Source organism: Mirounga leonina, unplaced genomic scaffold, assembly GCF_011800145.1.
Source record: "Mirounga leonina isolate KUSES-001 unplaced genomic scaffold, KU_Mleo_1.0 Mir_150, whole genome shotgun sequence".
NCBI lineage: Eukaryota > Metazoa > Chordata > Mammalia > Carnivora > Phocidae > Mirounga > Mirounga leonina.
In genome coordinates, this window is record NW_023270374.1 from 35,761,987 (window position 1) to 35,780,257 (window position 18,271).

Genomic DNA, 18,271 nt, shown 5'->3' on the forward strand with positions numbered 1-18,271 from the left:
AGGATCATGACCTGAGCCGAAGGCAGTCGCTTAACCAACTGAGCCACCCAGGTGCCCCGCCACAGACCTTCTTGCTGTGACGTCCAGAGCTGCAGCAACCATCCCACACAGTGAGGTGAGCGTCACGAGGACAAATGCCAGCACGCTGAGGTTTGTGGGGAAGGAAGGAAATGAGTCTGTTCATTAGTACTGTGGGTGAGCTGCTGAACCAGCCTCACTGCCTCTCTCCAGACTCTGATGTGAAAAAAATTAAATGTCTTTATTAGCTAAGCCACTGTTAGTTGGGTTTTCTACTACTACGAAGCTCAACAAATTCCTAATGGACAGACTTGCGAATTATATTCATTTTTTCATTCATTCAACAAATACTGATTGAGGGCCTTTTTTTGGGTCAGGCTCTATTGGAGAAACTAGAATTCTACTACAAAGAATTTCCCCAGATTTACCTGCAAAAGTGGGCCAACATTTATATGTACAAGGATTAATGTCCACCAAGAGATGACTAGTTAAAATTAGCTATTTTCATGGTGTCCTATTACAAGAATAATGTGATGACATAAATTTCTCCAGGATATAGAATGTGATCCATTTTGTATGCATTTTTAATTTTTTTTTTAATTTTTTATATTCTGAGAACCTAAAGACAACCCCTCCCTACAGCAAAGCTACCTGGAGGGGACAAACTGCCTGCTTTGGAGCCAAGGGCCAGCCCCCAAGGAAGGAGGTCCAAGGTGGGAACATCCAAGGGACTACAGTAAACTAGTTGCCTACCCCTGTTCCATCCCCAACTCACATTCTCTGATAAAAGAAAAGTCAGCTGGCCCAAGAAGAGGCCTGAGGGTCCCACCCCTGAGGCTTGAGAGAGACATCTGTGGCAAGTCAGCCTAGGCTGAGCTCCCACCCACCTCTGCCCTCGCCACCAGGGCAGCGCCCACGTTCAGTGTTCTCATTAAGTCCCGTAATCCTGCTGACATGCTCAGACCCCCTAGCTCTCTCATCCTGGCCCTCAAACAGCACAGACAAGAAGGTCAGCACAGTCTTTATTGGGGAAAAGCAGCGCCACACACCATTGCTCAAACCCACGACTGTTTCCAGTGCTCAGGGCAGCAGCAGGAACAGAAGCAGGGCAGCGAGGGCAACGAGAGCCCCTGGGAGGGTCACAGCCCCAGGACGTCACCCTCTCCTGGCAGCCAGGACAAGCCCCCTGTAGTCACCAAAGCAGCTCAGGACAAATCAGGACAGCTAAGGCACTGGGGTCTCTGCAAAAAGAAGCATCGGGTCACAGCTGTGCCCTCCTGGCTCCAGCTCCCCTCCATCCTAGAGAAGCTCGGCATGCACTGCTCCCCAAAGCCTTGGATGGCGCCCTGCTTCCCAGACACTCCAGTCCAAACTGGCAGTGAAGACCCTACTCACTCAGCTGTCAACCTTCTGTCTCCGAAACAGCCCCCCCTCGCCCGAGCCCCACCCAGCTCCCCAAATGCATCACCCGCATTCCACCCTTTGTGCCTTTACTAACCACCAGACCCCCACCCCCACCCCCGTCCAGCATGTTCTCCGTGCTTTCCTCCCTTTGTCACATCCTGCCTAGCCTTCAGGGCCCAGATCTAATCCTACTTCGGGCTGAAAGATCTTCCCAAGGAGCCACGCCTACTCTGAGAGCCTAAAAGTCCACGCGGTCTACAAAAAGGGTTCTCATCTGGGGCATAGGATCTTTTTCTCCCACTCGACTCTCCAGGGCAAGAACTTTGTCTCGACCCTCTGAAGTCCCCTACCCAGCACCTAAGCCAGTGGTCTACACACAGCAGCTAAGTGTGCTCTTATCAGTGATGCTGGACCTGACTCACCTAAGGCAGAATCAGAGCGGAGGGTCCAGTTGGGGTTTGTGGCCAGTTCTGGTGGCTGAACGGGCGGGACACAGAAGCGGCCACAGCCTGACTTGCAGCACTTTTCCCCGGCCTGGCAGTTCTCATCCATCATGCAGTTGACAATGCACAGGCCCACCAAAATGTGTGGACAATCACCAGCCCGCCCTGCAGGATAAACAGGCACAGGTAAAGAGACTCAGAAGCTCCAGAGGAATCCATCCCTGACTGTAACTAGATCTTAACCAAAGATCTGCCTGGGAAATCTGGGAGCTAGAGCCTCTGAGAATTGGTGGGGCCCCAAGAGAGCATCGGGATCAACAGTTTTCAAATGGCATCCCACAGAGTTTCCTGGAGGTCCCTTGGTTTGATACTTCTGTCAGTGGGCCTGGGTGGAGTGCCAAGGAGCTCCCCACTGCCTCCCCCAAGGCTGGGCCTCCCAGTGTCCCTTCCTCAGGGAGGCCTCCTCTGCCACCCCAGACAAGGTTTGGCACCCTGCTTTGTGCTCCTCTCATCAGAATTCATTACAATTCCTGATCTGTCTACCTTCCCTGAGAAGCTAATAAGGACAAGAATCTGTCTTCAGAACCTTGAACACTGCCTGGGAATCTACATGTTGTCTAAAAACAACATCTGAGCCAGTGATTCTGAAGTGGAGTTCCACAGTGCCTGGTACAAAAGGAGCATTCAAAAATAGGGATTTGTTTAGGGGCGCCGGGGTGGCTCAGTCATTGAGTGTCTGCCTTCGGCTCAGATCATGATCCCAGACTCCTGGGATTGAGCCCCGCATTGGGCTCCCTGCTCCGCGGGGGACCTGTTTCTCCCTCTCCCACTCTCCCTGCTTGTGTTCCCTCTCTCACTGTGTCTCTCTCTGTCAAATAAATGAATAAAATCTTTAAAAAAAAAAAAAGAAAGAAAGAAAGTCCTTGGTCTAGATACTATTAAAAAAAAATAGGGGGGCGCCTGGGTGGCTCAGTCGTTAAGCATCTGCCTTCGGCTCAGGTCATGATCCCAGGGTCCTGGGATCGAGTCCCACATCGGGCTCCCTGCTTGGTGGGAAGCCTGCTTCTCCCTCTCCCACTCCCCCTGCTTGTGCTCCTGCTCTCGCTATGTCTCTCTCTGTCAAAAAGATAAATAAAACTTTAAAAAAAAAAAATAGGGATTTGTTTAAAATATATATATTGAAACTAAAGAAATCAAATCAAATTTATCTGTTGTGGATATGTTGCTAAGAATCTGGTCAGAAAACCATGATCTTGGGCAATTCCCTCACTTTACAGATGAAGAAACTGGCTCAGGATGAGTCTGCTTCCCCGAGGTCACAGAGCCAGTCAGCAGCAGAACCAAGACCGCAAGCCAAGCTACCTGTCTTCCAGACTTGGGACTTTTCCTACTAACCCACACTGCCTTCCCCTAGCTCTTTCGACGCCAGCATGGGCCCCCGGGGCCCCAGGAGGAGGGGTGGCTTTGGGTTGGGGGCTAGGCGGACAGGAGGGATGAGAACTCTGACTCCCCCCAGGAAGGGAAAGACAAGGAGGCCACAGATGGCTCCCTCCCCAACCGACCCTGGAACTCAAGGATTCCTTCCCCCAGGGGCCAACATACCTCCCTTGATGTCTCCACGGCACGAATGGCCGCAGCCAGTGCTGCAGCATTTATGCCCCTGGGGACAGGACTCGTCCCTGTCACACAGCTCCTCGCACGGAAGGGGGTCCACAGGACATTCACCGCCAGACTCTGCCATTGAATCAGAGCATGGGGCTCAGAGGTGTTCATGCCCAGTGTTTCCAGTTATTTTCACTGTGACTCTTGAGGGCAAAATTTCATTTTTCATTGCATATGCTAATCCATACGCATGCTTAAAATGTAGGTATTTCTGTGCATACATGTATATACTTTACAGTCTATTTCTTTTCTTTCTTTCTTTTTTTTTTTCTTTTTAAATGCTGCTCATCAACTACTAAACTGATCTCAAGACTCGTAGTCTGGAAAATACTGTTGAGGTCTAACACACTGTGGCAAACAGACTTATTGCCAGCCCCATATTCACTCTCCCTCCCTCCTTCCTGTGGCAGACACCTATGGTCATGGCCCCCCGTGAACCACACCTCCCATATTGTCTCTGGGCTGGACTGTGTGATTTGCTTTGACCAACAGGACACCAGCAAGTGTGATGTGAGTAGAGGCTTGATAAGCACTTGCATATTGGGACTGGTCCTCTTAAAACACCCCCACCTTGGAAACCAGCCGCTACGCCAAGAAGCAGCCTGGGCTCAACTACAGGATGATGAGATGCCCCAAAGAGAGAGAAGCTGGATGAAGAGAAGCATCCTGTCTGGTCCAGCCACCGCTGAGCTCCCCGCTGAGCTCCTAGCTGCACGCAGCTGCGTGAGTGACCTGGCTTCGGCATATGTGGGCCTAAGAACTGCCCAGCTGAGCGCGGCCAACCCAAACAGCTGTGGGAAAGAGGCAACTGTTGTTATTTTGAGCCACTAAGTTTGGGAAGTATTTGTTATGCAGCCATGGATAACTGAACCACTTGCTAATAAAACCACAGGTGTGTTAGGAGAGGCAGTGAGCCCAGCCAGCTACAATGATTTGCTTCCCCAAATTACCCTGTAGCTCGGAGTGGGCCACAAGCTAAGACATCAGCTGGGAAAACTTTTGCATTCCTGATCCAGGTAATGCACCTTTCAGACTGCCCCCTGGCTTCTCTTTCTTCCAGTGCAAAGACAGACATAACACAGGGAGGTACAGCTGTCTTCTTTCAACCACAAGGCAACGAGTACGAGGACGAAGCCAAGGAATGTGAAGGAGAAGGAAAAAAAAAAAATAACCTCATCCTTATTAGCATCGTGGAGCCACCACCCCAGCCCTGGTCCCTACTTCAGGACTTCTTGTTACATGAGAAAAACAAACTTGTATTTGGTTAATTTTCTGTTGCATACAGCCAAGCACATCCACGATGTGCCCCTTCACCACCCCTCTGAAGATAACAACGCTCAGAGAAGAGAAGGGGTTTGCCCAGAACTACAGAGTGAGTCAGCGGCAAAGCAGGACAAAACTCAGCCTCTTGGTTTGGAAGCACTCCTTCCACTACGCCATCCGTAAAACACGCAGGCCCTGGGCCAGGTCCTCAGGGGCAGGCACACCCCAAGAAGCCACATCCAAACCAAACTGACTCGCCATGACTAATTCATCTCAGTGTTTATTTCAGGTTCTTTAGGTGGAGAGAAGAAGTGACAGGCTATTAAAAGCATTGTAGAAAACTGAAGCAGGACTGGCCCAGTGCCACGGAGTTGGGACACGGAAGTAAAATTGCCTGTGGCTGGCTCGGGGAAGTCTGCCATGATGGAAAAAAGCAAGCATTGGCCTCCAAGGAGGCTGCAGCTGAACAAACAGGGTCTAATCACCTGGCATCACAGGGTTTTCCTCAACAGTCCCTATTTCAAAGATTCTCTGCCATTGTCAGATCACATCAAATCTGATTTTTTATCCAGGAAATATGGTCATGCTAACTGCCAGATGTAGCTTTCCACACCTCCCCACCTGCTTGACAAACACTAAAATCTATTTAACAAAGAACAAAGCCTTTCATCCCACAGTTGAGAACGCTGGGCATAAAAACATCTCCCTGGTGGGAAAAACCTACCAATATAACTTCTCATGGGATTATAGGCAGAAGCACCCTTCCCAGATGTCACCATTTTGCTGAAGTGACCAATGCCAGGAGCACTCTGCTACTTTCTGCCCTCATCCCCAGGACTAGGCATAGAGACCAAACCTCTACTCTCTTCCAGCCCAGGCTTCCTTGAGGTCCCTGGGGTTTTGTCAAATAGTAGATGCAGTGAAGGGACTCTTGGGGAACAGGCTGAAGCCCTGGGGGTCAGAGCACATGCCCTTTGACCAGTGCCCACCATGGCCACCCACTGCATCCCCCATGTGTGATGCCTGAATCCCTGCCAAATAATTCCCTACTCTCCACTTGAACGCTGGACTTCATGACCTCCAAGCCAGACTATGACATCCTTACACTTTTTTCTAAGATCTGTTTATTTATTTATTTATTTTAGAGAGAGAGAGAGCACAAGCCAGAGGGAGAGAGAGAATCTCAAGCAGACTCTGTGCTGAGCACAGAGCCTGATGCAGGGCTTGATCTCACAACCCTGAGACCACGACCTGAGCCGAAATCAAGAGTCAGACACTTGGGGCACCGGGGTGGCTCAGTCGTTAAGTGTCTGCCTTCAGCTCAGGTCATGATCCCAGGGTCCTGGGATCGAGCCCCACATCGGGCTCCCTGCTCGGCAGGAAGCCTGCTTTTCCCTCTCCCACTCCCCTGCTTGTGTTCCCTCTTTCACTGTGTCTCTCTCTGTCAAATAAATAAATAAAAATATTAAAAAAAAAAAAAAAGTCAGACACTTAACCGACTGCGCCACCCAGGTGCCCCCATCCTTACACTTTATACTTAACTGAAATCTGGTTGTCAAGAAGTTCTTTTTTTTTTTTTTTTGGTTTTGATAAAATTTTATTGAATCTATAGCTTAATTTGAGGAGATTAACATCTTAACAATATTAAATCTTCCAATCCTTGAGCATAGAATGTCTTTCCATTTATGTAGATCTTTTAAAAATTTCTTCCAATAATATTTTGCAGTTTTCAGTATAAAGATGTGGTGCAGCTTTCTTAAATTTATTCTTAAGTATTTTCATCTTTTTTATTCTATTTTAAATGGAATTTTTCTTAATTTCATTTTTGGATTGTTCATTGTTAGTATATACAAGTGCAACTATTTTTTTTGTATATCAAAATTGTATTCTGCAACCTTGCTGCACCCACTCATTAGCTGTAGTAGTTTTCTTAGCAGATTCCTTGGAGTTCTCTATATATAAGATTTTGTCATCTGTAAATAGAGGTAGTTGTTCATCTTTCTTTCCCATCTGAATGCCTTTATTTCTTTTCCTTGCCCAGTTGGCCTGGCTAGAACCTCCTGCACAATGTTAAATAGAAGAGGTAGAACATACGTCTTTGTCTTGTTTCTCACCTTAGGAGGGATGTTTTCATCTTTTGGTGCTCAAACTGTGGCATTTTTGTGCATGCTCTTTACTGCAAAATGGACCTTTCCTTTGATTCCCAGTGAGAATTTTTATCATGAAAGAGTGTTGGAACTTCCAAATGCTTTTTCTTTATCCATTGAAATTATTATGTAATGTTTTATTCTATTACATGGTATATCATATTGATTGATTTTTATATATTAAACTAATTTTGGTTCCTGGAATAAGGGCCATTTGGTCACAGTATATGATCCTTTTTATATGTTGATCAATTTGGTTTGCTTGTTTTTGAGGGGGGGGGTGTGTGTGCATGTATATTTAAGGGATATTGGCTTGAACTTTTTTTTTCTCTCTCTCTAGTAATATCTTTTTTCTCTGATTTTGGCATAAGGGTATACTGGCCTCATAGAATGAGTTATGAATAATTCCCACTATTTACAATTTTTGGAAGCATTTGTGAAGAATTGTTATCAATTCTTTTTTAAACGTTTGGGAAAATTATTACTAATTCAATCCCTCTACTTGTTATAGCTCTTTTCATATTTTCTAGTTTTTCCATTGTCAGTTTTGATTTTCTGTGTCCTTTTAGAAGTTTGTTCTTCTCAAATAGGTTATCCAATTTGTTGGCATGCAACTGACTCCCTTATAATTGTTTTTATTTCTATAAGGTCAGTATTGATAACCCCTCTTCATTCCTGGAAATTAGTAATTTGAGTCTTCTCTCTTTTTCTTGTTCATTGTGGCTACAGTTTTGTCAATTTTGTTGATCCTTTCAAAGAAAAGTCTTGCTTTTGTTGATATTTTCTCTTGTTTTTCTATTCTCTATTTTATTTTGTTAATCTACCTTCTTCTGTTTGCTTTGGGTTGAGTTCTTTTATTCTTTTTTTTTTTTCCCAAGCATATTAAGGTGATTGGTCATATCACTAATTCAAGTTTGTTTGTTTTTTTACTGCTATAAATTTTACTCTACATACTGCTTTAGTCATATACCATTAGTTTTATCATGTTGTTTTTTGTTTGTTTGTTTTCATTCATTTCAATGTATTTTCTGATTTCCCAATATATTTTCCTTTCTGATTTCTTATTTGATTAACTGGTAATTTAGGAATATGTTGTTTAGTTTCCACAGATTTGTGAATTTCCTTTTCTTCTTGATTTGTAATTTCATTTCATTGTTTCGGGATACGTACTTTGTATGAATTTAATTATTTTAAATGGATTTGGGCTTGTCTAATAGCCTAACATGTGGTCTATACTGGATAATGTTTTATTTGGATTTGAGAAGAATGTGTATTGTCTTATTTTAGGTGGAATATTCCATAGTTGTCTGTTAGGACTAGTTGGATTATAGTATTGTTCAAGGCTTCTATTTCTTTATCTCTATGTTGTTGTTATCCAGTTTAAAAATGAATTATTTGTTTCCAGTTATTAGGCTGAGTTGTCTATTTCTCTTTTTAATTCTTTTTTTTTCTGAATTGATATCTACTGGCACTTTCTTTTTATATACCTATATGTTTATGATTGCATGTTTTTATGATGAATTGATACATTTTTCATTATAAAATATCCTTTATTGTCTCTTTTAACAAGTTTTGTCCTAAGTTGATTTTTTCCTCATATTAGTAGAAACACTCTATTTTCTTTTGATGACTATTTGCATAGTATATCTTTTTCCGGGCTTTCAACCCATTTGTGCTTTTAAGTCTTCAGTATAACTCTTGTAGACAACATACAGTTGGATCATGTTTTCTGCATGTTTTGAGGCATGCCTTCAATGCTCTCCCAGGCAGTTTACAACTCTGTCTTAGCCTTAGCTTTCTGGTTGTGCAGAGCCTCAAGTAATACAGATGTGAGAGATTAGGATATTTCGTGGGCATGTGCAAAGCCCTGAACATGCATGTGGTCTTCTTTATTCCTGGAAATATATAGGATGTTTGCATATCCCATTAGGTATGTAATTCTCCTGTGTTTGTTTGTTTGTTTGTTTGTTTGTTTGTTTTTGTCAGCCTTTTGTTATCTCTGGCCTTAGGTAGTGACAATTTTAAACAATTGCGACTAATTGTTTTCTAAATATGCTCTGAAGTTTAGAACTGTTCTCTCTCTTCCAGAGAGAGCTCAGATTCAAATCAAATAAAAACAGTCTTAGAGAATGGCCCTTTCTAAAGTCTTCCAGATAAGTCAAATAGTTACAATTATTTGGAGATAGGGCTTTTGTGGGGCGGGGGGGGGGGGGGGGGGGGGGGGGGGGGGTGTCAAATCCTTTAAGTGACTGACTACTACAAGGCTGATTTTCATAGCTATCATAAGGAAATGGCTGTAGGTTTTTACAGTTACTACTGAGCTAGGAAAAGGGGACAGGACTAAGACAAGTTAAAATGTTCCCATTTCACTCTTCTTACCATAATCCAGCCTTTTTTGTCTTGAATAAACTCTTTTCAGATTGTTGTAAATCTTCAGGCAATTTCCAAAATTCTGGAAGAAGTTGATTTTGACAATTTTTCCTTTTGTTCTCATTACATTTAAGGAGAGGATTTTCAGAAGTCTTCACTCTTCCATTCTGGAAGTTTTTCTACAGTGCATTCCTTCTTCCCCGGGAGGAGAGGTGCAGGAGCGCACCGCAGGGATCTGCTGGGTTTGGAGACTCCACACGGGGTCGGGTGCCAGAGATAGAAACGCTCGGTCACAGGCCGGGTGAGCATGGAGTGTGGCCGGAGACCAGGGAGACGGGAGTGACTGATGGCTTTTCTCTGGGGGCGCACGGAGGAGCAGGGCCCGAGTTCTCGGCTCCCCCGGGGCGGAGATTGGGAGGCCGCCATTTTCACTCTTAGCCTCCAAAGCTGTCTGGTTGTCAAGAAGTTCTATCCAGGGGCACCTGGGTGGCTCAGTCGTTGAGCGTCTGCCTTCGGCTCAGGTCATGATCCCAGGGTCCTGGGATAGAGCCCCACATCAGGCTCCCTGCTCGGCGGGATGCCTACTTCTCCCTCTCCCACTCCCCCTGCTTGTGTTCCCTCTCTCGCTGTCTCTCTCTGTGAAATAAATAAATAAAATCTTAAAAAAAAAAAAGTTCTATCCATTGGTCCTTGTCCTATGCCCAGAGACCTTGTGAAAACATGGCTAGTGCCATCATCCTAGACAAGGATCTTCTGCCTCCCACTGTCTCAGCTTTCCCAAACTAGGTAAGCTCAGTTCCTCATACCACATGGTTTCCAGGCACCTCACAGTTATCTAACCAGGAATCAGGATGAGAAACAGGAATGAGAGTCAGAATGGGAATGGTCATCCCCACCCTGCAAAAATGTCCCTATCCCAAGACCCAAGCTATCACAAAAAAAAAAAAAAGGAATAAAAAGCTGAAGCCCAGGAAATACTCAGACATGGGCTTTACTGTTATCCCAGCTCTAACCTTCCCCTATATCTGAGGGAAGGACAGTGGTGCTGGTAGAAAAGTGAAATCTCAGAACTTCTTAAGCCAAGAAGGGCCCTCTGAGGCCATCACACCTGCTCCTTTTGCAAAGAGACAGCCAGACATCCAGCAAAGGGACAGGATTGGCCTGAGATCATAGTGGCAGAATCGGGTCCCAAATTCCCAGCTCTGACACTAGGACCCAATGATGTGGTCCTTTAAGCCATATCATTATGATTCCCTCCAGGATTACCCAAGAACAAGAGCTGGGACTCACGCATGCACGGGGAGCCTGGGTGGCTCCCTGCTCAGCAGGGAGTCTGCTTCTCCCTCTCCCTCTGCCCCTCCCCCTGCTCCTTCTCTCTCTCTCTCTCACTCACTCTGTCTCTCAAATAAATAAATAAAATCTTTACTTTAAAAAGTCTAATAAAGAAACCTTTAAAAAAATTTTTGGGGGGCGCCTGGGTGGCTCAGATGGTTGGGCGTCTGCCTTCGGCTCAGGTCATGATCCCAGGGTCCTGGGATCGAGTCCCACATCGGGCTCCCCGCTGAGCGGGGAGCCTGCTTCTCCCTCTGACCCTCTCCCCTCTCATGCTGTTTCTCTCTCGCTCACTCTCTAAAAAATAAATAAAATCTTTAAAAAAAAATTTTTTTTTTAAATAATAAAGTAAAATGGAAACCAGACTGGGCCTCTCCTCCCCGCTTTTATAAGCCCTGCAAAGGCTTCCTAGTACTCTTAGAACAAAGCCTTAGACAGAGGCCCTGGAGACTCACCCGAAATCTGGACTCTCCCTAACTGGAGCCATCTTCCTTCTCCTTCTCTTTTCTCCAACCCCACTGACCTCCTTTCACTTCCTTGAAACAGTAAGCTCGTGCCTACTCCCAGCCTTGGCCCGTTCAGTTCCCCCTTCCCAGCATCCCACGGCCAGCACCCTCTCATCCTCCAGGTTGAAAGGACACCTCCTCCATAGCTCGCTTTGATGCCCCTTCACAGCCCTCATCACAATCGGTGCCCAGTAGTTAGAAGCACGGCTGCCTCGCTCACCACGAGATGTACAGATGCCAGCCAGGCCGACACTCGATACGGAGTGAGTGGGTAAGTGAGGGAGTGGACAGACAGGTCAGACTTGGGATGGCGGGGAGGGAACCTAAACAGAGAGGTGCTGGGCATCACAGCATGAGCTGTTGAGCGTTACTTGGCAGGTTTTCTACAGGCCTTTTATTTTTATTTACTTATTTATTTATTTATTTTTATTATGTTATGTTAATCACCATACAGTGCATCATTAGTTTTTGATGTAGTGATCCACGATTCATTGTTTTCGTACAACACCCAGTGCTCCATGCAGTTCGTGCCCTCCTTAATACCCATCACCGGGCTAACCCATCCCCAACCCCGCTCCCCTCTATAGGATTTTTAAATACATTTCTTCCAAAGTGACTGAATGTTTGTGTTCCCCCAGTGTGATGGACTTAGGAGATGGGGGCTTTGGGAGGTGATCAGGTCATGAGAGGGGTGCCCCCATGAAGGGGACGATGCCCGTATTGCCCCCTTCCACCATATGAGGTCCTGGTGAAGACGTGGTAGCCTATGAACCAGGAAGCTGGCTCTCAGCAGACACTGAAGATGCCGGCACCTTAATCTTGGACTTCTCAGCCTCCAGAATTGTAAGAAAGAAACTTCTGTTATTTATAAGCCAGCCAGTCTACGGTATCCTGTTCTAACAGCCCAAAGGTCATTATCACTCTTTGAGGTAAATATGTTTATCTCCACTTTACAGAGACAAAGGTGAGGTTCAGAGAGGCCACACAGCAAGCAGAGAAGCCAAGGATCCCATCATGCTCAGACCAGAACTGTCTCACGGGAGCAGGGCCCAATGTCTGCCCTGAGCCCTCGGGTGGCCTGACTGTCCCTCCACCTTACCAAACAGACCAGCACTGGCTCTGGTAAGCCTCTGGCAATGGCAGGGCTAAGGGAAAGCAGGGACTGTTCCGAGCCCAGGACGCACAGCTTCCTGTGACAGCGAGTGTAGCAACCAGTCTCACTGAGCGGCCCAGCCCAGGACCGGAGCCACAGAAAAGTCATTAACTACTAACACCACAGCCAGTACCACCTCCCGCCAGACTAGGACCCCCACTCAGCCAGTAAGTACACTCTGGGAGATCTGCAGGGAGCTCACTCTGGCAGGCTGCCTGACTCCAAGGGACAAGGAAGCCCCATCTGGCCCGGCCAGGGCCCAGGGTCACTCACCAAGGGTCTGGCCTGCGTGCCGGCCTCTCCCTCAGCCCCTGTCATTCGGCCATCAGCTTCACACACTGGAAGACTGTGCTGGGCCCTCCAGGCTGGTGGTGAGTGACCAGCCTGACACAGGTTCCCAGGCTCTGGTTCCAAAACTGGGCTGCAGGAGTCCTGGCAAGGAGTACAACCTTCTATTCTCCCTTATGGGCAGGGCGCCCAAGAGAGCTGCTGAAACCAGATACAGACAGCCGCACGGGGCTCAGGGGAGGGGCCCGCTACCTGGGGAGGTTCAGCCAGAAGGAAAGAGGTGGTCACACGCTGTGGCGTTCCAGGGTCTCTGAGAGGAAGAGGTCAGGGGAGGAGAAAGCAATCCTGGTTCTTGACCAAAGGGGCTGGTTAGCAACCGCACTCCTCATGAAGCCCACCTTAGCAGGCAATAGGAAGGAAGCTAATGTCTACTGAGGGCTAAATGCTTCACATACTTTGACTCTCTACAACAACTTCCAAGGCTTACTCTTTCCATTTTACAGAGGAGGGAAATGTGGCTCAGGGAAGCAGAAGACACGTGATCAGGGACCTGCTGGCCAGTAACTGGTGAGCCTCAGGCTTGAACCCAGCTCTCTGATGACCAAAACCTAGGCTTTTCCACTGGAATAGCTGCCACGTGCACTCAAGAGGATGGTCCCAGTCTCTTTAGAAAACATAATGGAAGGCGTGCTGTAAGACCCCATTTAACGCAGTGAAGAAAAAAATAAAACTTAGGCATTGACTTATCAAGAAGTATTTTAAAGGGGCGCCTGGGTGGCTCAGTCGTTAAGCGTCTGCCTTCAGCTCAGGTCATGATCCCAGGGTCCTGAGATTGAGCCCCGCGTTGGGCTCCCTGCTTGGTGGGAAGCCTGCTTCTCCCTCTCCCACTCCCCCTGCCTGTGTTCCTTCTCTCGCTGTGTCTCTCTCTGTCAAATAAATAAAATCTTTAAAAAAAAAAAAAAAAGTATTTTAAAACTATAAAACACCTGAAATAAACCAAATGCACTTGGACAATGGGAAGACATAAAGATTCAACATAAAAATGTCAGTTGTCCCTAAATTAATTTTTTTAAGATTTTATTTATTAATTTGAGAGAGAAAGAGACCAAGAGTGGGGGAAGGGGCAGAGGGAGAGGGAGAAGCAGATTCCCCACTGAGCAGGGAGCCTGATGACACGGGGTTCGATCCCAGGACCCTGGGATCATGACCTGAGCTGAAGGCGGACACTTAACCGACTGAGCCACCCAGGTGCCCCCCTGAAATTAATGTATACATCTAACATCTCTCCAATAAAAGCAGCCTCCATATTTTCAGGGAGTGGGGTCGTGAGAAACAATATGATAATAAAATATATTTGCAAGCACAAACAAGCAAAATTAACCATAAAAATCTGGAAACAAGAGGGAAATGAGAAGGAGTGAGCCACGGGAGATACATCATCAATGTCTAACACTTTTTGGCAAGGCCTCTCAGGGACCGGGGGAGGCGGCAAGCACTAGAGCAGAAAATTTTGCAAGCCACGATCTCACTCCTGGCAGCCTCCTCTGCCTGCCTGGATCACATGCCACACAGATCATTCTGGCTGGGGTACCCGTTCTCTATCTTTTTTTTTTTTTTAGAAAAGTTCTCAGAATTTGACAGGCACTTAATTTTTGTTGTTCAAAGGAAAGAAAAGCCAACAATAGGATGGCGCAGGCTTATCTGAGAAAGAAGCAGGCAGGCCCAAGAGCCCATGGGCCCCCCAAGGGCAGTGTTTCTTACCCAGCTTTGGTTTAGAGACTGGGACCACACAGAGCTTGTTGCAGCCAAACGTGCAGCATTTCTTTGTACCTGGACAAGTCTCATCAGTGATACACCTTTGGAAGCAGGACTGTTTCCAAACAGCCCTGGGACAATCTCCTTTCCTCCCTGTAGCAAAAAAGGGAGACAACCATAAAAAAAAAAAAAGAAGAAGAAGAGAGAGAGAGAGAGATAGTAGTGACGCCTGGTGGCACCCACAGGTGTAGCAAAAGGGAAAATCAAAGGAAGGAAGCCCTGAACTTCTTTAGGACTCTCAACCCTGAGAGGGAAAAAAAAAAGGACTCTCAACCCTGGTGCTAAAGCAGAGACAGTAACAATGATAAGAGCTCACATTTACTGTCACATTTACTGAGTTCACCTTGTGCCAGGAACCTCTCATTTGATCCTCACAACAATCCCAAGAGGTACAAACCATTATCTCCATTTAACAGGTGAGGAAATGGAGGCTTAAAAGCTTAACCCTTAAAAAGAGCTGCTTACGGTTTATTTGCAGCGTGAAAAGTCTGCTTGGCTTGGGGTCTACTCTTTTTTTTTTTTTTAAAGATTTTATTTATTTATTTCAGAGAGAGAGAATGAGAGAGAGCACATGAGAGGGGGGAGGGGCAGAGGGAGAAGCAGACTCCCTGCCGAGCAGGGAGCCCGACGCGGGACTCAATCCCAGGACTCCAGGATCATGCCCTGAGCCGAAGGCCGTCGCTTAACCAACTGAGCTCCCCAGGCGCCCAGGGGTCTACTCTTTGGATCACTACCTCTAACAGGCTTCCCCTCACAACTTGGCCCTCCAGCCTTCACTTGGCCATACAGCCTATGAGCCCTGAGTGCATATAAAAGGCAGAGATCATCAGTTGTGTGTTCTTTCCTGATAGAAGACAAAGCACTGGGCACTGGGTGATTAAAGAAGAAACCCCCAAAGCGGGAAGAGGTGCTGCAGGCAAGCTAGATTTCCAGAGCCCATCTAGGAGGGAGGAGGCTCTCTGGGTCTTTCTAGCCCAGAGGCAAGGTCAGAGAGCACACCTGGATTTTGCCCCTCCAGCCAACATACCTTCTGGAAGGTCTCCTCGGCAGACCCGACCACAGCTGATGCTGCAACACTTCTGCCTGGCCGGACACGACTCATCCCCCTGGCACAGCTCTCTGCACGGGTTCTTATCAGGAGGTTATTCTCCTGCTTTCACTGCAAAAGATATCCCACGAGGTTGGGGTGACTGGCTAAGCCTCAAGAAATGGGGAATGGAAGCTGAGCGCACTTCAAGGATGTTCAGCCTCTGCCAACATTCCTATCCAAAACAGCTCTGCAACCACTGTCCCCTCCCCCCACACAACCCCTGAAACTCGCCCACCACTACCGGATGTCCAGCCACTTTGCGGATAAAGAGAGGGAAAGGTTGGGGTGATCCTGTTCACATTTAAGGAGCTCTAGGGAAACACTAGAACCTCTAATAAGCCAGACTGGAAGTCCTACCTCCTTGTCCAGAGAGGGAAAAGAAAGCCAGGAAGACCTACTCCGGCTGGCCTGAGAATCTATGCATCCAGTCCTGTCCTACAGAGATGACCATTCTCCACAAATGAGGACTCTCGCTCCAGGAAGAGGTAGGGGATGACTTCTTAGTCACTTTCTGTTGGGATCCCAAATAATAGCTCACCATGCTCTCCTGCAGCCACCCAGGATGTCAGGGACCCAAGAGCAAGAAGTGCCTTCAGGAAGAAGAGGCAGCTCAGCATGACGATGGCGCCGAGAGTTGAGATGAGCGCTCAGTCCAGGCCAGAGGTGTACACCTTGCCCAGGGCATCAACCAAGGGAAGGGCAGGACTAGGAGACTGGCCTAAACCCAGCCCCAAAGTCTTCCCTTTCGCAATATTCCCCAAGGATGTCTTCTCCTGACAAGAAGAAAAGTGACTGGTTGCTGGTGTGTGGGGAAATTCCTGGCACTCCCAAAGGGCACATGTGATGATGATCATCAGACTCTGTAATGCAATATACACAACACCCCTGGACGATGAGGAGGAACCTGGTCGGTAGCCGCGGAAATGGAGGGATGGCCACTGGACACAGGATCAAAAGGAGCCCTAAAGGACTTTGGAAGGACACAGCTGCAGTCAAAGTGACAGAGGGAAGGACCAGAGACGCAACTTAATAATAACCAAAGCTAATAAAATGCAGTGTGGCTCCTGTTCATACTAGCAACCTAGAAAACAGAGAATGGAGCAGACTACTTAGAAGCCATCAAAAAACTACAATAAAGCCATATTTGAGTTTGTTCAGAACTGATACAAATGCACCAAGCACCTACATCTTGGTCTGTCTAGCTCATACAGGCCATTTTTGGATTGTGTGAAGGCTAGTTGACAGAACCCAAAAGAAGTGACTACGACTCAAGTAGTCTAGACCATCTATACTCCCTTTCTTCATCTCCTCTTCCTCTATTTCGTTTTACTTTTATCTGTCCTGCTTATGACTTTGGTCAGACATGATATTTAATGGTATCCATTGAGACTGCTTAGCCCAGTAAGATTAAAGAGTAAAGTAAAAAATCTCCTTAATAGAGCCAAAGAGTTTGGTGCCGAAGAGTTGCCTTATTATTTTAAGGCTGATATTGGAGCATGGAGGTAATTAACATTTGTTGACGACTTAACATGTGCTTTATATGTATTATTTATTTATTTTTCCTTTTTTTTTAAGATTATTTATTTATTTATTTATTTATTTATTAGAGAGTGAGCAGGAGAGAAACAGCATGAGAGGGGAGAGGGTCAGAGGGAGAAGCAGACTCCCCACTGAGCCGGGAGCCCGATGTGGGACTCGATCCCAGGACCCTGTGATCATGACCTGAGCTGAAGGCAGTCGCCCAACCAACTGAGCCACCCAGGCGCCCTGTATTATTTATTTTTAAACCTCACAATAATCTTGCAGAGGTAATAAAACTGGTTCGGGGGGTTGAGAAAGAATGCCCAAAGTCATAAAGCTAGTAAGTGGTGGTTACTGAAATTCAATAATAGTAACGACAGATAGCATTGCTTGAGTGTTTACTTGCTCCACAGTTCTAAGTGCTTAACATGAATTAACTCACTTAATCCTCACTGCAACCCTATGAATTAGGTACTATTATCCCCGCTCTACAGATGGAGAAACTGAGGCACAGAAAGACACGTGGGTCACACAGTTAGGAGGTGGTAGACCAAAGGCAGGCGGCCCAATTCAATAGTCAAGTTTTTAATCACCATATCATCCTGGATTTGAACTCAGATCTTTCTACATGAAAAACTCGTACTTTTTACTATCCCATATTGTGACCTGATAAAAGTAACATCTTATCTCTAAGCCAAAGCTAAGTGGAGCTCTGGGGAACTCCACAGCTGTTAAAGCCCTACATCCCCTCCCCATCCCAGAATCACCTGTCTGAAGAGAGAAGCCCAGCTCCCTGGCGCTTGGGGAGTCCACGGGCCAAGACCCAAACTTCATTATGATGCCTTCAGATGCAAGAGGCAGCCCCTGAGGCCTAAGCCTGGAGGGACCCGGTGGGTGTTTGGGACGGCATGGGTCAGACCCCCCTCTTGTTGGGTTTTCAGGTCCCCGCATTACGCCCACTCTACGGCTTTCAAAGACTGATCTGCAGGCGCCGCTGTGCTCCCCTCCGCACCCAAACCCCAGCCCAGGGAGCCTGCTCCCCTCCTCCTGCCCCGCACTTTTCCACCGGTCTCGGCCCAGGGGAGAGAGCTCACGGACCAAACACCCGCAGTCTGCACCCGAGGCGCGGCCCCACCCCAGACAAAGCCCCGGCCACAGCGCTCACAGCGCCGGCAGGCGTCCGGGACCCCAGCGAGACGCGGCCTTGCGGTTCCCATGGAAACTCCGCGGTTCGCCGCGGCGCGCTTCCGGGTCGGCGC

General features: G+C 47.1%; 2 protein-coding genes across 2 annotated transcripts in view; both read right to left on the bottom strand.

Annotated features, from left to right (window-relative positions):
- LOC118011538 (protein WFDC11-like) overlaps positions 1-13,240 on the bottom strand; it is a 122,581-nt gene extending 109,341 nt beyond the window's left edge. Inside the window, exon 1 of the mRNA XM_035006419.1 lies at positions 12,572-13,240. Coding sequence (XP_034862310.1) covers positions 12,572-12,616 — 45 coding nt within the window. The 5' untranslated portion in view covers positions 12,617-13,240. The remainder of the gene's footprint in view (positions 1-12,571) is intronic.
- Positions 1,024-18,212, bottom strand: WFDC3 (WAP four-disulfide core domain 3). The gene is given in 7 exon segments (XM_035006412.1): positions 1,024-1,259; positions 1,845-2,030; positions 3,468-3,599; positions 14,348-14,494; positions 15,429-15,560; positions 16,030-16,264; positions 18,111-18,212. Coding segments are annotated over 6 exon segments (693 nt in total). The 5' UTR covers positions 16,109-16,264; positions 18,111-18,212; the 3' UTR covers positions 1,024-1,242.
- Positions 18,213-18,271: the final 59 nt, after the last annotated feature.